Below are 24,985 nucleotides of genomic sequence, written 5' to 3' on the forward strand. Positions count from 1 at the left end.
CTTGTTAGGAGTTCTTTAGGCTCCTAAATTGATGGGACTTGTGTCTCTTGGCTCAGGCTCTGCAAGCATTGAACAGCCATGGTGTTTTATTTGTTCATTTTATTATTAATGTTTATTCTTTTTATTTCTGTGAAGTCCTTCTAAATATTTCCTTTAATTTTTTGTGTGTACAATACAGTATTGTTAATTATTGGGACAATATTATATGGCAGATCTCTGGAACTTATTCATCCTATATAATTTAGACTTTATACCCATTGATTAGCAACTCCTCATTTCCCTTTCCCCACAGGCCCTGACAAACATCAATCTACTCTCTGATTTTATGAGTTTCTTTATTTTAGATACCCTGACAAACATCATTCTACTCTCTGATTTTATGAGTTTCATTATTTTAGATACCTCATATAAGTGGAATTGTGCAATATTTGTCTTTCTGTGACTGGCTTATTTCACTTAGTGTAATGTTCTCAAGATTTATCCATGTTACCACATGTTGCAGGATTTCCTTCTCTTAAAAATATTATAATATTCCATTGTATGTATTACCAACATTTTCTTTATCCATTCATCTGTCAATGGACAGTTAGGTTGTTATTGCATCTTGGCTATTATGATTAGTGCTGCACTGAAACACTGGAGTGCTAATATCTCTGAGATCTTGATTTAAATTCTTTTTTTAAAAAAGATGTTATTATTCATGATAGACACAGAAAGAGAGGCAGAGACACAAGCAGAGGAAGAAGCAGGCTCCATGCAGGGAGCCCGATCCTGGACCTGGATCATGCCCTGAGCCAGAGGCAGATGCTTAACTGCTGACCCAGGTGTCCCAATTTAAATTCTTTTGAATGACTATCTAGAAATGGGATTGGTAGATGATATGGTATTTCTATTTTTAATTTTTTGAGGAATCTTTGTACTGTTTTCCATAGTGGCTACACCTTTTTGCATTCTCATGTAAGTGTAAACGTTCCAATTCTACACATCTTTTGCATACTTGTCTGTTGTTTTGACAATAGCCATCCTAGCAATGTGAGTTGATATCTCATTTTTGTGGTTTTGATTTGCATTTCCTGATGATTATTAATGTTGAGCATCTTTTCATATACTTGTTGACCATTTGGATGTCTTCTTCGGAGAAAAATATATTCCAGTCTTAAGTCCATTTTTATTTTATTTTTTAAAGATTTTATTTATTTATTCATGAGAGACACACAGAGAGAGAGAGGCAGAGACACAGGCAGAGGGAGAAGCAGGCCCCACGCAGGGAGCCCAACGCGGGACCCAGTCCCAGGTCTCCAGGATCATACCCTGGGCTGAAGGCGGCACTAAACCACTGAGCCACCTGAGCTGCCCCAAGTCCATTTCTAAATTGGGTTATTGGATTGTTTTGCTATTGAGTTGTAGGTGGTTTTTTTTTAAGATTATATTTATTCATGAGAGACAGAGAGAGAGAGAGAGAGAGAGAGAGAAGCAAAGACATAGGCAGAGGGAGAAGCAGGCTCCCTGTGTGGAGACCGATGCAGGACTCGATTCCAGGACGCTAGGATCACAACCTGAGCTGAAGGCAGATGCTCAATCACTGAGCCACCCAGGTGCCCCTCAAAAAGTTAATTTGAAATAAATAATATAGACATGTAAAGTCCTTCATTAAAGTTAAAAAGTCAATTATTTTCCAAAAGTCTGTTAGTCTTTCAAAAATAGAGCATAGTGAGAGTGAGCTTGGAATAAGTTTATTTTTATATGCCCTGGAGGTCATGATTGACTTATTTAGGCTAACAAGGTAAATCTGCAGTTAAAAAAATCTAGTGCCAGGGATCCCTGGGTGGCTCAGTGGTTTAGCGCCTGCCTTCAGCCCAGGGCGTGATTGATCCTGGGTTCCCGGGATCCAGTCCCACATCAGGCTCCCTGCATGGAGCCTGCTTCTCCTGCTGCCTGTCTCTCTCTCTCTCTCTCTCTCTCTCTGTCTCTCATGAATAAATTTTTAAAATCTTAAAAAAAAATCTAGCTCCCAAACCAAGAAACAGACTCTTAACTATAGAGAGAACAAACAGATGGTTACCAGAGGGGAAGTGGGTGGGGTAGATGGGCTAATCAGTGATAGGGATTAAGAGGTACACTTGTCGTGATACCCACTGGGTGATGTATGAAAGTGGTTGATCACTATATTGTACACCTGAAACTAATATAACACTATGTTAACTAATTGGAATTTAATTAAAAAACTTAAGAAAAAAGAATATAAGGTAACAAAAAAATCAAGAAATATTGTGTCCTTATTAAGAGTTTATAGTCTCAGTGTACTCTGGGTGGATTATAACACATCTGAGAAAGTTGTCCATTTTAGCCCCTTACTTCAGATGGAACAAAGAGGGGCTCCTGGGTGGCTCACTTGGTTGTGTCTGCTTTCAGTTTGGGTCATGATCTGGGGGTCCTGAGATCAAGTCCTGAGTCAGGTTCCTTGCTCTGCGGGGAGTCTGCTTCTCCCTCTCCTCCCCAGCTCATGTTCTCTCTCTGTCGTTATCTCTTTCTCTCTCTCAAATAAATGGATAAAATCTTTAAAAAACAAACTACTTGGAACAAAGAGGAACAACCAAAGGAGGCCGGTATGGTCAGAGGTCACCTGAGGGATGATTGAGAGAACTGGAGATGCTTAGCCTGAGGAGGCACTTTCAGGAAATGTAATACCAGGCTGTAAATGTTTGAAAGGATATTGTGGCAAAGGATCGAAGGATTAGAAGAGCAGAGGTTATTAGGAAGACAATTTTACTTAGGTCAAAATAGGGAAGAACATTGTATTCTCATCTCTTGGTGAAAAGGGCCTCTTTCTTTTCTTTTTCTTTTTTTTTCTTTTTTCTTTTTCTTTTCTTTTCTTTTCTTTTCTTTTCTTTTCTTTTCTTTTTCTTTCTTTTCTTTCTTTTTTCTCTTTCAGATGCCAGTCTCAAGTAGGAGGTCCCAGGTTACCCACAACTGCTGTCCGGCTTACCTATAAATTGAAGGTTCCCATGATCTCCTCCTCCTTGGATTTGATGGTTTGCTAAAGTGGCTCAGAGAACTCAAGGAAATACTAACATTTACCAGTTTATGAAAGGATATGAGCAAGGATACAGGTGAAAAGTCAGATGAAGAGCTACAGTGGGCAGGGTCTGGGAGGGTCCTGAGCGCAGGAGCTTCTGTCTCATTGAGGTTGGGGTGTGTCACCCTCCCAGTATGTGAATGTGTTAACCAACCTAGAACTCTCCAAACACTGTACTTTGGGAATTTTTATGGAAGTTTATCATATCGGTATGATCAATTATTAACTTCGTTGTAGCTCCTCTCCCCTCTCTAGAGAATGAGGGGTGGGGTTGATAATTCCAAGCGTCTGATCACGCCTTGGCCTTTCTTGTGAACAACCCCCATCCAGGAGCCCACCCAGAGTCATTTTGGAACCAAAGACACTGCTATCACCAGGGAAGGTCCGGGGTATTTAGGAAGTCTGTGTCAGGAACCAGAGTCAAAGACCAAGTGTTAGAACAAAACATACTCCTAGTAGTCTTTTCACTTAGGAAATCATCAGGATTTTCATAATTCTGTGCCAGGAACTGAGGATAGAGACTAATTTTTTCTGTTTTTTCCGAGGAGGAAAATTGGGTGGCATAAGCTCTAAGATCTTTCTACCTAGAAGAGTGTGAGCTGATAAAAAGAAAAATAGATATTTTCACATATAAAAAAAAGTGAGACTAGATTTAAGTTGGATCACCAATATTTGCCTATCGTTTGCACTTTTATGTTGCTACCAAACTCTGACATTTGCAGTATTTGAGGTTTACTTCATTTAAGCTGTATTTTGTAGTGGGAAGTGGACTTTGGGCTTCAGTTTCTTGTGGGCTTCATCACTAGAGGAGGTTAAACCAGGGATTATCTAAATACACGGAACCATATGCTTTTCTGAGTGCTCAAAGAAAGGCTAGGTCAATAAACCATAAAACAGTAGCACCTAAGGGTTAGGAGCATGATTGTCTGGGTTTGAATCTTATCTCTGTGCCTTAGTGTCCTTACCTGCACAATGGCAGTAATACCAGCCATAGGCCTGCTGTGAGCCTGAGGACATGGCTCTCTTTATGCCATGTATACTGTATATACATGTACTGTATATACATGTACCTGTATACTCCTTGTAGCTACCTAACAGTTCTCCAGTAAGTCACTGGTGAATGAGCAAGTAAAAGAAATTACAAAGATCCTTTCCCCTGACTACTGATGTGAACTTCCTGAATATAGAGGTGGTACTCTATCCTTTGACACTGAATTCTAGTTCATTTCATCCTAAATCTCACTCTTCCCTCTACATTTTGTCAAATTTAACCATATGCTTCCTGAAAAATGTGATTCTTAAATTAGAATGAATTTTGTAGGGACTTGTTTTGGAAAGGAACATATTTTTTCATGAATGGGTTATTATGGTCTGAGTACTTGACTGTGAGGACTTGAATAATTTATGCACTTGGACTCTCAGAAGTGGATGCCCAGAATATTTTTGGAAAGAGACAGTTGGTTGAAACTGCCAATTTTTTTTAAGCTATAAGATAATTATGATTGTGTTCCCTCTCAAATATTGAATTTTTCTTTCCATGATTTTTTAGAGAATGAAGATCTAGAAAACACCAAGGTCATCTCTCTAGTGGCTTCTGCTTCTGATCCAGAACCCCATTCCTCACCTTACAGGTAGGAACAGCAACTGCTTGGCTCCTTGATGTTTATCTTCTGAGATAAGGAAGTGATGAAAGGCATGAACATCTGCTTTAAGGGGGAGGGCAAGTTGGAGTGAAGAGTATGGATGATTTGGTCATTCATTAGTCAATCCTTGGGTGTGGTTAGGGGCAACGTCAAATCTATTTCAGGTTATGAAATATTCTTTACTCTCAGAGAACAAAACTGTAACAAGTAGTATAGTATCTTCATTTGTCTTCTGGAACCCAGGTTGAAATGTTCATACATTAGACATGGATCCCAGGTGGACTTGCAAGAGAATGTGTGTTTAGTTTTATTCTTAGTTTCCTGCTCCATCCATTTCATCTACCTACTGTCATTGATACCAGAATGCATATAGCAGACAGGAAAGAGTTGTACTGAGCTCTGGAATAAGTAGAAACATGAAACATTAATGGAATAATTAATGAAAAGCAGTATTTTGGAGATACAGGAGAGCTAATGGATATTATAGTCCAACTGATCTGCTTGTGGCATGATACTGTCCACTAGAACCAGTGTTGGCTCCATGCCCCACACAAAATTGATTGCTAGGGGTGGAGAGGAATGTCAAGATATTTAAACAATCTGTTATTTCTTTTTTTAAAAAAATTATCTACTTTTTAAGTGAATTCTCTGCCCTATGTGGGCTTGAACTCACAACCCTGAGATTAAGTCTCAAGTTCTACGACTGAGCCAGCCAGGCGCCCCCAGATCTGTTATTTCTTAAGTAGAAGTTCTTTCTTCTTACTTTTATATATGAAATAAAACTTTTTTCAAAACCCCAGAATTCAGATGATGGAAGACAACGATTAATATAATAATAATATAGTTGGTGATACATAACCATACTTTATTGAATTTTTCTCCATAATAATGATAATAGTTACTTTTTACAGAATATTTCTATTTGCTCAATATTATACTAGGTGTTAAAATGTATTATATCATGTCGTCCTCATAGCAGCCCTACTGAAACAAAAAGGTTTTTTTGTTTTGTTTTGTTTTTTACAATAAGGAATACAAAACAGTGAATTGAAAAATTTCCCAAGTTCATAGAGCTCTAGGTTTCTTCTACTCTAAAGCTTATTCCCATAAGTCGCATTAGAAGGGTTTTGAGTTTTATGCTTAGAGCTACTAGGTTATTTATGTAACAGTCTTTTTAGAAGACAAAGCCTCCCCAAGGCTTTGATGATTTGAGACAATGCCTGTTCTCATCAAATCCCAGGAGGGAAGCTCCTTTCCCTCTTCCTACCATCACCCTTTTTCTGTACATGGTGATTTGAAGGATATTTGGAAGATGGCTTTTGGCACAGAGCTAATTTTTCCTCCTAAGTGTAAATAAAGTTTTTGAGCAAAGAATGTACAACATTCTTAGAAAAAAAAGGAGATTTAAGTTTAAAGCTTTGTTTCTAGTATCTGGTGTGTGAAGAAAGAAATCCAGCCCAGATGATGCCTGAAGTGTAGGGTTTATGTTTTGTATATGTTAGAACCGGAAGTGCACTACTCTCTCTCTTTGCCAGTGAGGCTAGCTGGGCTGGCCAGACTCTTCCCTCCCTTGGGATGCCCTCCCTACCACGGATCAGCATACACCAGAAGGCTTACGCTGGGAGTTTTTCCTTTACGTGGTTATCATTGGCGTTAAGCAATTTGCAACTTATCTTTCCCAAAATACCCTTCATTGATTCTTCAGAACATAAAGTGCTAATGTGAATATTAAATTTATGTGGCTATTGCATGTCCTGTTTAGAATTGTTTTTGTGCAAAATAGCCTGCAAAAGGCAAAGAAATGACTTCAGATGCCATACACAGTAAGGTCAGGCTAATGGTCAGAATCACTGCTGTATTCTCACATGCCAGTACTCCTTTTTTGCTCTCAAACAAAAATTAACTTATTCATTTATTTATTCAAATATTTTGGGGCCATCTACTATTTATTCATTCAACAGGTATTTGTTAAGAGCCTGCTTGCTACTTACCTGGCAGTGTTCTAGGCAATGAAGATACCACAGATGAACAAACAATCCAAGTCCCTGGTCTCATGGAGTTTGTATTCTAGGGGGCAGACAGAAAGCAAGTATACATCATATTTCATAGACTCTTAAGTTGCCATCAACTCTAAGATGCACTGTTACTTTATGAACTACCAAGAAAGGAAGAAATGCCCAAGGTAGAGAGTCTAATAAGAGACCCCTTCCCCCTGCCCTGTCATGGAGCTAGGACACCAAAAACTTAAACTTTCAGTAAAAAGATAAACAGGAAAAAAAAAAATCCCTCCACAAACAGGATCGCAAGGAAACTTGAATGTCTCTACCTTGTTACTGTGTAGGGGGAGAAAACAATAATCTGCTCTGCAAATGTAAACCACAAGTCTGTAGTCACCAGAATGTGGTCTGAATTCACTCTGTTGGTGTGGTCTAAACGAAGCACCATACTCTGATAACTGCTGCTCCAAAGGATCCATTTCACAGATTGTGTTGGCCATAGATTTCCAAGAGCCCTGGGGTATGATACTGCCGCCCTGGCACCTAACTCACTTTCTGGTCTCTCTGGAAGCCAGGGGAAAGGAAAGAGCATTATTCCCTTGCTTCTTTGAAAGTAATTATTCAAATACTTATGTTTTAAGTCCTTGGGATAATAGATTAGTGTGCTTAAAAAAGGAAACAAAGCGTTGACCTTTTATTACCCAGTGAACTGGGTAATAAAACCCCAGGGCGATTTGGAGGATGGCATGAAGTGGAAACGCTGAGAAGCTGCTCCTGGGATGAGCAGAGAGGGCCTGCCTTGCGAATCTGTGTACAGTCCCTTTGTTTTGGTGATTAATTTCTGGCTTAGGTGAGGCCTAAGGGACAGTAAACCTAGATGCCAGAGGAAAGCAGAGGTTGGGAGGTATCACTTGAAGGTTGTGCTTTATTTCTAAGTTTTTCCAAGACTACTACTGTGCTTTTTAAGAGTCCTTGAATTGACATACTCTCTTCCTCTGAGAGGCCACAGATGGTGTCTCCAGTGAGTGAGGATGCCCCAGAAGATCTGCGGAAAACAGCTGGTGCCTTGGAGGCTCAGGCCTTGGTAGAACAGGAATTGCTGCCTACAGACCAGGCCCCGGCCCTCAACAAGGTAGGGGGGCATTGTCATTGTCTCTTCGGAAGGAGCAGTTTGTGGCACCAGGATTTAGACGCATATAGATGCGTTGGAACTAGAAAGCCTTGGGGCATCTCAGTTTTGATTATTTGGAGAATGGTCATGTGCATCGCCCTCAGGACCCATCACTGAACTAGCAGCTATTTAAAAAATGAAGTGTTGAAATGAACGCTCACATGTCCTCTGGATGTTTGGAGCCTTGATCCATGGGATTATGTTTTAGCTTCAGTTTCCTTGTTACCACAGGAACTCTTCCATATTTATGATAAAGTTTCTGTAGAAGTGGTAGAGATAGCATGGTCTGTCTCCCTGCCACGGAGGAATAGGTTGTTTGTATCATCATTAACACATCTATTATAATATCAAACAGTATTAGTGCCAGTAAAGACAGTGCAAACATTATAATTACATTTGCATCATGCTTTATAGTTTACAAAGCATTTTTATGCATCATACTCCATTTACTTCTGAGAACAAACCTGAGACAGGCACCATTATGTTCCGTTTACAGATGAGGAAATTGAAGCTAAGACCTAGTGACTTTACTAATGCTAGGCTGCTATGTTGCAAACTAAATCCTTTGTTTAGCCCTCTGGAAAAGGAAAGACTCACTTAAGCAGGTTAGCCAAAGTCTCATTTACCTCATAAAGCAATGCAGGTAAAGAACTGAAGGACTTATTCTCCAGACAGAGATGTTATGAAGATATAGTCTGGGAGTAATTAAAAGTTTTCTTTCTTGCAAATATAATTCTGGTCTCGTAACTGGACAGCCATCTCAGTAGTGTGCAATCCTGTGTGGGCAGTGGGTATAATGTCTTGTGTTGCCTACCGACTGCTTGGAGAAGGAGCATGAAATTATGGCATTAAAACAAGAAACAGGAACACTGATCCAAGGAGTCTGATGTGAAACCCATAAGAGGGATGTCCGGGTGGCTCAGCGGTTGAGTGCCTGCCTTGGGCCCAGGACGTGATTCTGGAGTCCCTGGATCGGATCCCACATCGGGCTCCTGCATGGAGCCTGCTTCTCCCTCTGCCTGTGTGTCTCTGCCCCATTGTCTCTCTCTCTCTCTGTGTCTCTCATGAATAGATAAATAAAATATTTAAAAAAAAAAAAAAAAGAAACCCATAAGAAAGCGTGTGAAGCCTCCTGCCATGGTCTAGTGAGGGCTTCAAGTTTCAAGTGATGTTTGTACTCTTCATGCAGGTTAGATGGCTGGCAGCAAATGTACTGTTTAAATACATTTAAATAAAAAGAAATACATTTAAATAGGTAAAATTGTGATTATTTATAGAACACTGTTAGTGGATGTGACAACCGGTGGCCCTGGGCCATCCCAGGTGTGCCATGACTGAACCAGAGACAGAATATAAACCAGATTCTCTCTCTGCAGTGCTTTGGTGACCCAGTTGACAGGGATCTGGAGGTAACCCGTGAGTGGGAGTTGCAGAAGGAGAATGTGTGGCAGAGCTGGAGTCGAGCTACACTCCAGAAGGGGGGCTGCAGGGAGGTGCTGTGCAGGCTGAGATCAAGGCAAGGCACAGAAACCCTATTGGTGCAGAAGTTTGTAGCGAGGTTGGAAGATGTTCATGGACAAAGATTTTATACAGGGTCTGGAGTGGAGAGTTGCAAAAGGGAGGAGGGAACTTAGCACTGCAGGCTTTGAGCTGGGAAGGTGGAGGCAAGAGGGCATGGGTGGGCGGGCAGCACCATGGGGAAGGAGCTGATGGGGATCTGCCCCTCTAGCGAGTGCTCTAATCAGAGTGTTCTTGTACAGATGGCCAAGTACCAAGTTCCACAAAGGTCTGGGGACATCGTTATGATCCAATCTGAACACACAGGAGCTGTAGATATCCTTTCAGCTGATTTGGAATCTGCAGATCTCCTGGGGGATCACAGGAAAGGTGAGAGCTTTGGGGGTAGGAGGGTGATTTCTTTGTTCCCAAGGGGTGCTTAAAGAAAAGGCAGGCAGGGGGCGCCTGGGTGGCTTAGTCCATTTGGAGCCTGCCAAGGGTCCTGGGATCAAGCCTGGCTTTGGGCCTGCTTCTCTGTCTCCCACTGCCCTGCCCCTGCTTGTGCACTCTCTCAAATAAATAAATAAAAATCTTAAAAAAAAAAAAAAGGGCAGGCTGACTGATGGAAGGAAAGTGAGGAGGTGACGTGTGAAAGGCAGTGAAAGAAGCCATAAAGTAGAAAGAAGGTCTTTGACTGTGATACCCACCCTAAGCCAAATGTCAGGTGTCTTTACATTTCCTCTTGGTTTCTCAGTAGTGAGCTGCCTGTCCTTTCAGTGTCCCCCCCTCTGATGGCGCCTCCATGCATCTGGACCTTTGCCAAGATGAAAGAATTTAAAAGCAAGCTGGGCAAAGAGAAGAACAGCCGTCTGGTGGTGAAGCGGGGTGAGGTGGTGACCATCCGGGTACCTACGCATCCAGAGGGGAAGCGTGTTTGCTGGGAGTTTGCCACCGACGACTATGACATTGGCTTTGGAGTTTATTTTGACTGGACCCCTGTAACCAGCACTGACATAACTGTGCAGGTCAGTGATTCCAGTGAGGATGAGGATGAAGACGAGGAAGAGGAGGAAGAGATTGAAGGTAAATTTAATTTTAACATGATTTGGAATTTGCTTTTTCTCAGCCCAATTTCTAGTGACCACTTCCTGTGTTACACCAGTCCTTCTCTCCCTTAGAACGAAAACAAGGAATCCCCTTCAGCATTGTAAGCTAAATTGAGTGAGTGGGTGCAGGCCAAAGTCAGACCCTCAAAGAACATTCTGGTGGGGATGGTACTGGTGCCTTGGTGGAAAGTTTCTTATGCTTTTTAATCAGTATCTAGCTATTTGTCCAACACCTCCTTGGGGACAGGGATGGGTGGGCAGGGAAAGGGATGGGTCAATGCTGCAGTATATAAATTACATATAAACCTGAGATTATTTTAAATTTCTCTCGTAGTTTGGGATATTTACCATTTTTAGTCTGGAACCAAACTGGGTGATTACAGTTTGCTAAGTGTGCTCCCCTTCAGACTGTCACAGTTGGCTGAATACTGTTTACTTCTTTCTTCATGCCAGAGCAGTATTTTTTAATTAAAATTTTTTTATTGCATTATAATTGACATATAACATTAGTTTGAAGTGTACAACATAATGATTTAATATTTGTATGTATTGCAAAATATGCCCAGAGCACACCACATGCCCGGAGTAGTTTTAAAAGTGATTTCTGTGCTCCATTCCAGTTATTTGCAGTGCCTACTCAGAATGACCTCGAGGCTTTTTTTGTTTTTGTTTTTGTTTTTGTAATATTAAGAGTAAGGTTCTCAGTAGGTTCCAAGCATCTTGATTTTTCTATATGATCTTATAATCAGTCCCTTTCTTCTTCATGGAAGAGCAAGTCTGCAGGGAAATCTTCAGGTATTTAGGCAGGAGGAGAACCTCATGTCTTAATTTGCTATTTTCCAGGAGGCCAAGTAGAATTCTAGGTCACTCTGTACAGCGTGTTTGTATTTCCTGCCTCTGTTAGCTATTTCTTTTCCCCACTGAATGAAAAGATGTCAGAATGTTCCCTTCTAAGTATCTTTTCTTGGGGCTCCTGGGTGGCTTAGTCAGTTAAGTGTCGGACTCTTGATATTGGCTCCGGTCATGATCTCAGGGTCGTGAGACTGAGCCCCATGTTGGGCTCTGCACTCAGTGGGGTGTAGAAATGTCCAGACAGTTCTGGAACAGGTAGGCTCTATAAGGCCTCATTGTTTCTCAGTGGAGACATTGTTGGCCTTTCGGGTGGAATGCTTCTTTGCTGAGCGAGTACTATCCTGATGTCAAGTGCTCCTGGACACTTGGGTGCCAAATACCAGTATCACTCACTAGTCACTGTGGTGGTCAGAAGGTCCGCAGACACTTCCAGATCCCTGTAGGAGGACGAGAGCATCCCCCTGGCTAAGAGCCATTACGTCACCTCGTGTATTCTTTGACTGTGAGGTAGGACTTATTCAGTCTCTGAAGTCGCATCCAAACACTGTGCCTTTTGCTCACACAGACCCTGTCCCAGTTGGAGATGTGGAGAGAGGCTCCAGGAGCTCCCTGCGAGGGCGATATGGGGAGGTCATGCCCGTGTACCGGCGAGATAGCCACCGAGACGTGCAGGCCGGCAGCCACGACTACCCGGGAGAGGGCATCTACCTGCTTAAGTTTGACAACTCGTACTCCCTGCTCCGCAACAAGACTCTCTACTTCCACATCTACTACACTAGCTGAAGGCCCACAGGGACAGGAGGCAGGCGGGTGTTTGCTGGCTGGAGCAGGCTGCCAGCTGGTGCCTCTGGCTTTGGAGAGGCAAGAGTGAAAAGTTGAGCGTGAGGCTCCTGACCCTCACGTCCTGCCTGGCATGCCTGTGTTGACCCCACGTAGCTTTTCCCCCTTCTTGGCTTCTGCAGGTGGTGGTGTAGTGCCCCTGTTCTGTGGTCCCTGACTCATGCTCCTCTTGCTTCAGACTCCAGCAAAATGCCTCTGTGACGGAGCCCGGCAGGCAAAAGCCTGAAGGGCAGCTGGGTGTTCTCTTGGAAAAGTAGGTTTATTTTGGTACGAGGTATCATTCCAGTTGCTGCTCTCACCTCTCCCGGAGCCTTTATTGCAGATGTGGTTAGTGGCACCCACTCTTCACTTTTGAAAGTGCTGTAAGAGGAACAGCACATGGTCCATGAAGGAACCCAGTCTCTTGGATGGAGAAAGCTCTGTCCAGCCTCTCACCACTGCCATATTCCTGCCTGCCGGTTCTTCATGGTCTGTAGCATGGGCCGGGAGCCCTCACTGCCTTTGGGGGGGTGTAAGCAGTCCCGATTGTTCGACTCTGCCTCTTGCCCTCCTCTTGCCTCTCCCACGTCTGTGTCCGTGCCCTTACAGTGAGAACAGCCACACAGTCTGTAGTGGTGATCACATAGTCTAACATCTGGGGGGAGTTGCTGCCTCCATTGCTTCCTGCTTCAAGAGGTCATGTCCTGTGTAGTAGCAAGGGTGATGGGGGTCGGAGGGGAAGGGGTGGGGATTAGGTGGAAAGATCTCAGAATCCACATCTTTGAAAGTCAAGTATTACTGAATTACTTTTTTTTTTTGTATAACCAGAGAAGGGGTATAATCTGAGAGAGAACGTTAAAAAAAATACAACACTCCAGATTCCCCACTACTCTTTTTTTATCTTTCAGGTAAGAGTGTTATTTAGAAATTTTGCTTCAGTACCCATCGACTTCCAGAGTTTCTGGATTTAGGTTTCTTGCATTGAGGGCTTAAAGCTTTTGGAGTTGGATTTGTTCTTTACCAGGCCAAAGCTTGCATTTCTCTGGCTACCTTTCCCACTGTATTAGCTCTGAGGCCCTGAGTTCCGTAGGGTTGGGTGGGGGTCTGTAATCAGGGGTTGCCAGAGCAGCAGGGCAGGGCCTCAGGCAGAGAAGGGACCACTGCGGTGGTCTGTACCTCCTTGTTTCTTATTCCTTGTGTTGAGTCTGTTACCGCCTTAGAATTTTGAGGAATAATTCAATTTATTTATTACTTTATTTATTTTTGTAGCACATTTCATTTTGCCTTTGAAACAGTTTCCATCTGTTTCTTAGAAGGCTTTTGTCTGCTCTGAGCCATTGAGGCCACCTCTTCTATGGAGTCAGATGATAATGTTAGGAAAAGTTGGGAAGTGATAATGTTCCCTTCCTGAAGGTCAGTCCTGGGATGTTTTGGGAGGGATCCTGCCCTTCTGAGATGGATGATGCCAACTTACCCTAGCCCTTTCTGAGAGGAGTTCTAGGTTGTGAGGGACCCTGCCCATTCACTCAGGATGGAGTACAGAGGAATTGACTTGCCAGTCAAGGACATCCTGTGCTTCTGGGATTTCAAAGTCCTTTGCCTACTCTGCGGAGTCATCTTCATGACATTTCCTTTGGCTCATTCCTTCCTTGTGCAGGTGTCTCATACCAAGCCTCTCCCCACTATGAGAGCAGGACCTCCAAGACCAGGGCTCCTCACGGTAGTTCTTTAGTAGCATCTGTGTCCTGGAATAAAAGGCCAGGCAGCCTGCACTTTCTGTTTCCCTGACAGCAAAGCCCAAGTAAGGATAGGATGTTGTAGACTGAGCAGCATCTTACCTACATGATTTTATATTTCAGTGCATTTTGTAGAGGATTACACTGGTAAGAAATTAGAAATTATTTTAGTGAGTATTTGGGCCGCTCAGAGCAAACTCGCTGCACATCACATCAGCGTCAGATTAGCTGAGTGAGCACTCTTTCGGCACCGAAGTTGAATCACACCTTAGCTAAGTGAGTATAATTCTTATAAAAGAATTTTCTACTGAGCTATTCTCCAGTCAGCTCAAGCCTTGCTTTTTTTTCCTGTTTATTATTAACTCCTGGCTTTCTCATAGAAGGGAGCTGTCAGGCCATATGTAGCAAGCTCCCTGGGACAGCACTCTGTTTATCTTTGCCCTGAGACTCTCTGTACTACTTTCTTTGGCATCCTAGTTCTGATGCATCAGGGAAGCCTGAGGGCCCTGTTCCTGTCACCTCTGTGTGCCTCTTATTGTCTGGGCACTTTGGAGTCCTGGACATTGTTACATTTCACCCTGCACTGGCGTTTCTTTGTTCCATTAGCATAAAATGGCTAAAAATATATTTTCACTATCTAATTCATACCCTATTTTCCTAATAATTTCTGAAATCATCGAACTTTAGGGACCAAATATTACTCGTGGAAGCACATGTGATCAGTGAGAAATTCATAGCTCAGCAAATCCTCAGAGGTAGTCCTTTCCTAGATCTTTCCCTGAGTTTATAGAACCAAACAATGAAATCAGAGTCCTCTGTCTCACCCTGTTCTCTAGAGCACAAGTAAATACTAACAGAAGAGAACGCTTTGTAGTGGGAGAAAGATTGAAATTCTCTACACAGAGCAGCTGGCTTCTTCAATTTCTTGTTTGTTTTAGCTTCGCCACTCTGTTGGGGCTTTTAGAAAGAAGATCTATTTAAAGTGTTAATTTTTTCTAACATTTTACCATGAAAAATGTTCAGCAAACATAGAACCTAAATGAAGTAGATAGTAAACACCCTTAGGTATACCTACCACATAGATTTTAAAATTATAAACTGCTAATTAAAATAAAGATGATTCTCCCATTCTGTTCCTTTTGGCAAGTGTCCAATTAGAGTATGTTCCCTGCACAGATACCAGCTCTCCTGTGTCAAAGGGCCCCTGGTTTTTTAGCAGATTTATTTCATTCAGCATGAGTTACTTATGAGGTGGTCCTCATACAAAAAAAGTGTTTCTTGATCTCCATCTCTCAAAAACTCTTGTTGTATTTCCCCTTCCCTCAGGCCAGAGCTTCACTCTTTCTTCTGGCTCAGTAGAGGGAGGGGAATGGTGAGGCTGCTTTGGAAGGACTTTAATCCGTGCTTTATGACCTGCTCTCAGGACTCCGAAGTTAAAACCCAGTCCTCAGACAATGGATAGCTTTATAATGGAGGTAGGTAACAACTTGAAATAAGCCATTGTTCTTTTTTAAAAATAATTCATGCAACTTAAAAAACGTTATTATTTAAGAAAAGAACTCAGACTTTTTAAAAGTACATATTATATTGCCCCTTATTATGTGCATATGAAAGAGTTAAATCTGAGAGTTCTCTGTCTTATATTAATCAATGGGATTAGATACACTGTAAAACCAGTTATAGAAAATATCTGAGTGTAAATGATCTTGATGAGCCCTACCCAGTTCTTCTTTGAAAGAATTGGGCAAATCCCAAATCCTAAAGTATCTTTATATTTATTTGTTAAGACCATTTTTCTGCAAAAAGTTGCCTTGTAACCCCAAAGCATGTGATTCTAAGGTATGGAGTTGAATGACCCTAACATTTACATAAAGGATTACTGTTTATGTGGAGGTGAGGGAGGGCTGGAGCAAAACAGTTTTGTGCAGCTGGAGGCCTGCCTTTTAAAATTGGTAGTAAGGGAAAAAAAACACAATAAAATGAGAGGAAGAGAGATAAGCTGTCAAATGTATCCCAGGTTTTGCTCATATCCTGGTTTTGCTTAGTTCTTTAGTCTGTATTTCATTAGTTGGAATTATTCTTTAAGCCAGAAGCCTTGCTGGTTCTCATTATGCTTATTGGAGAAGCCCCAAGCCCTTTGCTGTCTCTTCCAACAGATGTGACTTTAGGAATCTGTTTGAGTAGGTCTCCCCTACTAAGTATCATCCCCTGACCTGAGGCTGCATTTCATCTCTGTTCTCTGGGGCTTAGAGTCTAGTGCCATTTTGTAAAATGGTGGTAAGACTGGAATGAGGCTGGGAGGGAGTACAGCTGTGTCCCTGCAGCCCCTGTTGGCTTTGACTGTGGCTAAGAAAGAGATGAGCTTGCTTGCTTTTGGCCAAAATCACAGAAGGGCCCCAAGCCACAAGCTGTGGCCCTGTAGGCTGACCTCCCTGTGAGGTGTAGGACTCCTGGTCTTCTGTAATCTCTGTGGGATGGTCATACACACAGTAGGAAATGGAACAGTTCTATCTTTTAAGAGCTTCCATTTTGAATTTCTTCTGGGCCTAGAAGGTCCACACCAACCTCTTTAACCAGTCTCTTTCCACCTGGCTAAAAATGTAGAGCTCGTGGAAAGCTGAATTTGCTGGAAAAGGGAAGAGCACCATCCCTATAGAATCTCAGTGGTTGAAAAGAGTTGAAAGTGAATTTCTGTCTGAAGGAAGGTGATTTCATTCCTTTTATTGTGACCGGTAGCATATTAAGGAATTTATGGTCTTTAGAGAGCAAGCCATTATATTCATTGTGTGTTGGATTGTGCTCAGGGAGCCATGATGCTTGATTATTTGGGAAGTAAGTAGGGAATGGGTGTCTAAAACCAGTCACAAGCTGGGTGCTTTCCAGCAACCCTGTCTGTGGTGAGTATCTTTATGGCCAAAGTCCCAGTCTTCATGCACATAAGATCCTGTCCCTAGGCCCTCACTTCCACGCAACTGAGAGATTAAGAGGGACTAGGCTCCCTCCATTTCTCTTTGATGCCTTGATTTTTTACCATATTGTTTAGTACTGGCAGCATGGTATCTAAGGCCTCTGTTTACCCCATTAACCGGAATTAAGTAACAGTGAGTTGAGCAGTCAGCCTTGGTTGAAAGTTGGACTATGGAGGAATTATGATTTACAATCCCACATTGGGATAACTGGGTGACTTGTGTATGACTATTCAGTCATCAATTGGAACTCTTGTAAACCTTACCAAATGAATGAAGAGGCTATGTTAATGAGATACTGAGGAAGACACAAATTATTTGAGTAATAAATAGAGCAAGCCCTGCATCCATGGGAGCTATATTCTGTCACTGGCTATAAATGAAATTGTGACACGAGTTTGCAGCTCCTCAGTGTTTCTCAGAACTAGAAGAACCGCCTGGGAGTTGGTTCCTGGTGGCTGCTCTCCTGGAAAAAAGGGGAGATACCCAGGAGAAAACTGCTTTGGCTCAGTGGGTACCTGGTCATGGGCAGTGTCACCCTTTGCTCTAATCAATCCACCACTTTGTGAGCACTCCTTTGACATCTATCCAGTTATTTAGATTCTGAGGTTAGGGCAGAATTTGGGACCCAGAGGGTGAGAGAAACTTTGCTAAGTATCATGTGGCCAGATTTCAGAAATCACTGTTCCCTCTGAAGTGTTGCATGGCTCCTGCCTGAACCACAAAGGCCACACAAAGCCCCTGCCATTTGAATCTCTTGTCATTAAGCTAAGAAAAACCCAGTTGCCCAAAGCCTTGATGGGGTTCATTTACAAATTGTCATTCCCTCAAAAACTAAGTCCAAAAATAAGATGTTGACTTTGAAAGTATTATAGTGGTCCTGGTCACTAGTTTGAACCCATGATCTGATTACCATGATATGTACTTTGATTTCTTTTAGGCCCCAGGCACGTGGACCAGAGTTAATTTCATGGCTCTTCTTCCTTCTAAAACTTGAGGAAAGGGTGCCCCAGAAATTTAGATATCTGGGCTTGTTAGTTCAATTCCATACTTTTCTGTCCCTTTAAGTACTTATCTAAGGGTAAAATAATATATGTGAAATGACTCCCAGAGGACAAAGGGTCATGAACAACTCTGGAGTTTAGATTTGGAATATTCTAGCATATAGGGTTCCAGAAGAGCCCTAAGCGAACAGCTTTAGGAGTTCTCTTCCTGAACTCACTTCTTCACTCAGGTTTGATATCTCTCTGTCTAAAACGTTCCTCGTTATTGTTGTTGTTGATTTTTAGGTTCAGGCCAAGAATCGTCTGGAAAACATTATCTTAATTCCTTCTCTCATGTCCTGAGTAGTACATTTTACTAAGAAATTCCATATCAAAAACTCTGCTGACATCCATTTCTGAGATTCTTGTCCCATGTGTGAAGTCGTTTTCATTTAATCAAGTTGAATTGTTTCCATTTAGCTATGTTCAAGAGCAAGTAAAGTCTAAAGAAAGCAATCCTGTAACCCAGCACTCTGGCGTACCCATTTGCCTTTACTAACAGGAAGCATTTTGAAATTCTCAGAAGAAAGTTCCTTTGTAATCAGAGTGATGGATTATGAGAAAGCCAGACTTTGGGTAGCGATAGTTGGGGTAGAGGGAGGTACTTGCAGATTTCCTTTTTTTTTTTTTTTTTTTTACTTGCAGATTTCCTAAACCACTTCATGCCATTTAGCTTGTATTTCGAAAGGCCTGCTTTGGTGCCATGCATTGAAATCTGTCAGTTAATTGAAAGATGATTATGCTTTCTTGGCAAGTATTTAAGCAATTGGCAACCACCAAGGTGTTCTTCCCTTATTGTTCTCTGTCATGCATTATGCTGATGTTACAGAAAGGGGTCCAGAAGGGAAACAGTGTCACCGTCTTTTCTTTCAAGTACAAAAGTAGCCCCACTATTCATTTATTGGAATCATTTTGTTTTTCGTGTCCCCTGAGAAATGCCGTCAACATTTCCTATGATTTCTAAGAGCTCTGTACCAAATTGTCATTCAGTCGTCTTGTCCCGCTGAGTGGTTTTTCCTTTAAAATCCCTTTCTTACCACCCTGTGGTACTGAATGTGTTGCTGTGATACACCGATGAGCTATGGTTCTTTAAAAGGCTCAGTTCTTGTGTTTTTATATTATGTAACAGTTTTGTGATGCTTTTGTGCATTCTTTGTCTTCTCTTCCAAGTTTTGAAATCTGTCCTAAATAAATTTTTTCACTATGCACCTGAAACGTTTGAATTCTCTTAGTGAACTTGATTTACAGGTTACATTTTTTATTCATTCTGCATTCCTCCTAGATGAAAGCTATATGATAAACCTATATTAATTATTCTGTAATATATTGATTATGAAAATTTAAGAAAAATTAACAAGAAAAATGGAGAATGAGATTAATGACATTTCTTTCAACTGTGTTTAAATTCATGGCAGAGTATTACAAACTGGGAACTGGATTTGGCCCATGGGCAGAAAAGGAGGATTTAGAGTGATGATCACTAGATAGAACATTATGGAGTTTAATCAGTATCTGGTTTCCGATGATGTTCATTTTCTAGTGAGCTTCCTATGTTCAAGTGGGAACTGGTATGTTGGATACCAGGGTAATCATGAACACAGTCTAGGTGGTATTAATTCAGTCTATTTTCATTTCAGAAATGACACCCTAAGGTGTCTTAGACATCTCTTTAGAAGGCTGCCTGTATACATCTCTGGTGTTTCTTACAAAACAAGAAAGACTCCTAATCTGCAGGAAGGGTACCTTTGAAAACTTCAGTGACGTCAGTCGTTCTACGAAGAGCCTGTTAGATCTTTCTCTGCCTTCCTTTGCAATGTAGTTTAGAGGCTGATGATGTATAAAGGAGAAGATACTGGAAATAACTGTGAGTTAAATGAATATAATCCACCCACCAAACTACAGCACGATCAATAAAAAGCCCAGGCAGGGTACATGGAGTTAGGGATCTTTAGTGAGTTATGTTTGGATATGCTGAATGTAGTATGTCACTGCTAACACATAGCATACTGAAGGTTATTTTATTTATTTTTCAGATTTTATTTTTAAGTACTCTCTATACCCGACATGGGGCTTGAACTCACAGCCCTAAGGTCATGGGTTGCACGCTTCACTGACTATGCCAGCCAGGTGCCCCATATCGAGGGTTATTTTTTAACTTTTAAAGGCACTCCTGTTGGGGCATCTGGGTGGCTCAGTCAGTTAAGCATCCGATCTTGATTTCGGCTCAAGTCATGATCTCAGGGTCGTAAGATAGAGCCCTGTGTTGGGCTCCGTGCTGGGCGTGGAGTCTGCTTGTGATCCTGCCACTCCCCCTGTTCTCTCTCTCAGTCTCTCTAAAATAAATAAATAAAAACTTAAAAAGAAAAAACATAAGAGCACTCTTGTCATATCATTGACCCTGACATAGCTCAGGATTATATTTACAGCTCTTGACATTCAGTTTAATATTCTTTAACCTATGAGGTTCTGGCTAAACTCAGCAGCCCTGTTAGTTCACATATTCTCCCAAAGTGGAATGTCACCTGCTAGTGACTTTGGAATGGAGAGCTAAATAAGTTATGTTTAAAAGTTAGGTGGAAGGGGCAGCCCGGGTGGCTCAGCAGTTTAGCGCCTCCTTTAGCCCAGGGTGTGTGATTCTGGTGACCTAGGATCGAGTCCCACGTCGGGCTCCCTGCAGGAGCCTGCTTCTCCCTCTGACTGTGTCTCTGCCTCTCTCTCTCTCTGTGTGTGTGTCTCTCATGAAAAAATAAATAAATAAATCTTAAAAAAAAAAAAGTTAGGTGGAGGGCAGCCTGGGTGGCTCAGCGGTTTAGTGCCGCCTTCAGCCCAGGGCATGATCCTGGAGACCCAGGATCGAGTGCCACATCGGGCTCTCTGCAGGGAGCCTGCTTCTCCCTCTGCCTGTATCTCTGCCTCTCTCTGTCTCTCATGAATAAATAAATAAGATCTTTAAAAATAAATAAATAAAAGTTAGGTGTAGCCGATATGAGTTCTTACAAGTAGGTGCATGCACCGTGTGTTCAGTCAGCTTTACTACTTTCCTTAATGGATATATAAAATTGCTTTGGGACAAAATCCTACATATTTTGCTTTGTCCTCAAGCATTTCCTGGCAGCTCCTTCTTACTGTTTTCATCCTTCTAAAGTACTTCCCAGGACTTCCTACTTCTATAGCGGTGAAAAACCCTTTCCACTCAATTACCCATCAGGCCACTCCAGCATCTGCACGTCTGTCATCCCCTGCAGCTACCCCCACCGTGGCAAGTAGATCAGGCCCCCTGTGGCCTCCGACGTACCAGAGTCAGGGATCTGGTTGTTCTCCACACACCTGACAACTGAGGTGGAAATGAAGGACATGACTCTTACCACCCACTCAGCCTTTGGAGAGAAGCCCCTGCTGGAAAGTATCCCCTGAAAAGGTGATGGTTTTGAGTTGAGAGATATATCTGGCCCCTGAAGACAAGAGCTTATTTGCAGACCTAAGGAAGTCAGAAGAGGTAGCTTTCCAAACCCTTTAGAGAAGCCTCATTATTGCTAAGCTTTCAGAGCCATTTGGTCTGACCTCTAGACACCAGTCTCTGCACGTAAGGAAAAATCTGCTCCTTCAAGATCTTCTAGGGCCCCTCAAAGGGGAGAGACATTCCAGGAGGGGTGGCCAGCCATGGCTGTACAGGGAGGACATATTTCCATCTAATAAGCACTTACAGAGCAAGGCTAGTCACCTTGCACGGCATGGGGGTTAAGAGGGTGGTCAGGAGTGGGGTCCCAGAGTTCTTCAGGGAACTCTGTTCTTATGCAGGGAAGATGGCTTACAAATGCTGCATTGTCTCTGGAAATAAAGAGGGTCCTCCTCTCTCCCATGTATCCAGCCACAGGTCCCCGGAGGAGGGTTCTCAGTGCAGAGGGCTGAGGCCAGCAGTCTTGGGTCTCCACATCCCTCAACAGCAGGTCAGCTAACCATGCTGGTGACCCGGACTCCACGGAGGGCCCAGGGCTGGAACACAGAGCAATAGCCTCACTCTGACTCAAAACCCCAAGCCCAGAGACCAGACCACTCTCCTTTCTCATAAGCTGTGGTTCTCCAAGGCCAGAGCCTCTGTGCATCCCAAGCCCCTCTCCGTACACCCCTTCCCCATCCCTGTTTGCCCTGGTCTGGTGGGTCCCTGGGCCTGCCTTCTCTTAGCCCCTTGTGACTGGGAATGTGGCCGACTTGGCCTCCAGTTCCATCACTTCCTCATGGGCCTGGTCCTGGAAGCCCGTGGGAGACACCCAGAGTGGTAGCAGGCCCTTGAGCACCCAGGCGCTCTCCTCAGGTCTGAGTGAAGAAGGTGGCAAGGGGGTTCCCCAGCTCTGGTCCTGAGACCAGCCTGTGGTGCTATCAGCTGTGTGGACAGCTCCTGAGGTTTAGGTTCTGGCTTTAAAATACAATATCCAGGGCACCTGGGTGGCTCAGTGCTTGGGTGTCTGTCTTCAGCTCAGGTCGAGATCCTGGGGTCCTGGGATTGAGTTGTGCATCAGGTTCCCCACAGGGAGCCTGCTTCTCCTTCTGCCTGTGTTTCTGCCTCTCTGTATCTCTCATGAATAAATGAAATCTTAAACACACACACACACACACACACACACACACACAAAGATCTCCTTTACAAAAATATCATGAGATAAGAATATGGACCATCATCCTCCTAAAGCCAGTGGAGCCGAGAGCCACGAAGGTTTAGTCACTTCCCATTGATGTGGGAATGCTTGCAAGAACCCAGCACATTCCAGGTAAATCACCTCTGTGGATCCCTGAGTGAGCTTCTCTGGCTTAGACACACTTCTGTTTTTGTGGGGAAGGTCAAGTTTGTCTGAGTTTGGGAGTTAGGGGTTCTGGGGAAAGCAAGAAAGAGGGCCTCAGAAATGGAACCCCAAGGATCTCTACTGAGCCCAGAGGAAAACCCACATTTGTTCTCTCTCCTCCCCATCCACCCATGGCTGATTTTCACCTTACATCTGACACATACCAGGGAAGTCCTGTTGAACAGAGGACTAGAACTATGGGAAATATGAGAAAAATATGTAACATGGGTTTTGTGCCACAGATGAGGGATGGTTTCTATAATGTGACAACAGAGGCTGTAGCGCCTGTGTACCTGACTTAATTTCTTTAAAAGCCATTTAGCTTTTGCCACCAGTTTTAGGCTGGCTGATAGAGTCCCAGGTTAAACAGGTTAATACTCTGTGTCTAGGAGACCTGGGCTGAAACATGGCAACTCTTAGAAGTCATTTTTGGATCAGAGAAGCAGATGGACAACAGACCAGCCACATTGAGCAGCAGAGTTCAAGTGGCCAAGTAAACTTCCCGTAGTAAATGAGGGACAAAAGCTCAGAAGGAGCAAGGGCCAAGTCTGCCACATTCCCAGTCACAAGGCCACACATCCTAGCTCCCAGCCGGGGTAGTCACTGGGGAAGTCTCACTGCAAGCTGGTGGACTGAATGCAGGGAGTGGCCAGCCCATCACCAGCCGGAATAGGCCAGTCACCAGTTTTCTTCCAGGAAAACCCATTCACCCCCTCACTGTACTGAGTCGTCTCTAGAATCACTCAGGGCAGGTTGTCCGTCCCTGTACCCACTCTCGGATGCAACTCAATCTAATTCCCTTACTTCCCAGAAGTCTCGCCTGTTGCCTGGTGATGGGACTGGGAGGAGGAACTCCGCAAGCTCAGCAGTGGTGGAGACCAGCTCTGATCAAGTGGGCTCCCAAAGGTGCCAGCCGCCGCCTCAACCCCTGGGAAGTGGCAGCAGCAGCCCATCTGGCCTTGTGCGTTGCTCCTCCCCCATCGCGCTTGCACTATCCCTCCAGGGCCAGGGAGGCCGGCTGCCTGGGGCTGAGGGAGCACTGCCCGGAGCTGGGGCCAGCCTTCTCTCCCTGGAGTTAGTTCCACCTTTCAAATCTACGGGGCCTTTAGTCACCTCCAACCTCAAATGTCCAAATCAGGTGCCATTCCTGCTCCCTGGGCTGAGGGATGAGATTAGTGTCTCAAGGTTTCCTGGAGAGAGTATGGGTGGGTTTCACCCAGCCGGGCAGGCCTGGAATGAGCTGAGGGAGAGATGGTGACAGAGCAGGGGAGCCCCCGAGTCCCCTCACCACTGCTGGGTCTCATCTACTGTCCTGTGCTTTTTTCTGGCTCTGCCAGGACAAATGTGTCTCGGGAACAAGAGTGGCCCACTTGGGTCATTCTAAAGAAAATGGGACTCGTGGCTGAAAGTGGTGGTTTCTATTTGGACCAGACACATCTACCTTAACTTACTGTTTAAACCTTAGCCACAGGGGATCCCTGGGTGGCGCAGCGGTTTGGCGCCTGCCTTTGGCCCAGGGCGCGATCCTGGAGACCCGGGATCGAATCCCACATCGGGCTCCCGGTGCATGGAGCCTGCTTCTCCCTCTGCCTGTGTCTCTGCCTCTCTCTCTTTCTCTCTCTGTGACTATCATAAATAAATAAAAATTAAAAAAAAAAAAAGGAACTCTATGTCCTTTTAAAAAAAAAATAAAAAAATAAACCTTAGCCACACAGGGGAAAATGAAATCTCAGGTACAGGACACAGAAGTCATCTCGTTCCCCTCCCAGAAGGGGCCTCAGGGTAAGCTGAGTCCTGGGTGGGGTCCTGAACAGCCTGGGCAGTGCGGTTCACGCTGCCCACGGGGAGCCTGCCTCCGACTCCCTGGGCCATTTGTGACTGGATTTATCTGCAGTGCCCACTCCTGGGACTGGTCTGGAGAAGACTGCCCCTGAGATGTGGCACTGGGCTGAGAGGGCCGGTGCGCCTCTCTGTGCTCCAGTGGGACACTTACTGGTACCACCCTAGCCCAGGGAATTCAGCTGGTCACAAAATGCTTTCCTTCCTGCTGCTTCTATCTGTTCTCTTCTGGATCTGGTCTGATTGTCTCAGGCAGGCTTTCGGACTCCCTTCTCTCCACTGCTCTGAGGGGCCAGGGGCCAGGCCTCCCACAGGGTGGGCAAGCCGCTGGCTGACTTCCTCTCCCGGCCCAGACACATGGGGATTCCAGCTAGGAAGAGCATTCATCTTCTGGAACGCAGC

The 24,985-nt window shown here is 43.7% G+C and overlaps 1 protein-coding gene across 3 annotated transcripts in view; it reads left to right on the forward strand.

The window, feature by feature from the left end:
- Positions 1-19,128, forward strand: part of TMED8 (transmembrane p24 trafficking protein family member 8) — a 39,981-nt gene extending 20,853 nt beyond the window's left edge. For all 3 annotated transcript variants that reach the window (XM_055304267.1, XM_055304266.1, XM_055304265.1), the window contains 5 exons: positions 4,626-4,707; positions 7,719-7,848; positions 9,648-9,774; positions 10,162-10,467; positions 11,908-19,128. In XM_055304267.1, coding sequence (XP_055160242.1) covers positions 7,726-7,848; positions 9,648-9,774; positions 10,162-10,467; positions 11,908-12,125 — 774 coding nt within the window. In that variant the 5' untranslated portion in view covers positions 4,626-4,707; positions 7,719-7,725 and the 3' untranslated portion in view covers positions 12,126-19,128. The remainder of the gene's footprint in view (positions 1-4,625; positions 4,708-7,718; positions 7,849-9,647; positions 9,775-10,161; positions 10,468-11,907) is intronic.
- Positions 19,129-24,985: the final 5,857 nt, after the last annotated feature.

Source organism: Nyctereutes procyonoides, unplaced genomic scaffold (assembly GCF_905146905.1).
Source record: "Nyctereutes procyonoides isolate TBG_1078 unplaced genomic scaffold, NYPRO_anot_genome, whole genome shotgun sequence".
Lineage (NCBI taxonomy): Eukaryota > Metazoa > Chordata > Mammalia > Carnivora > Canidae > Nyctereutes > Nyctereutes procyonoides.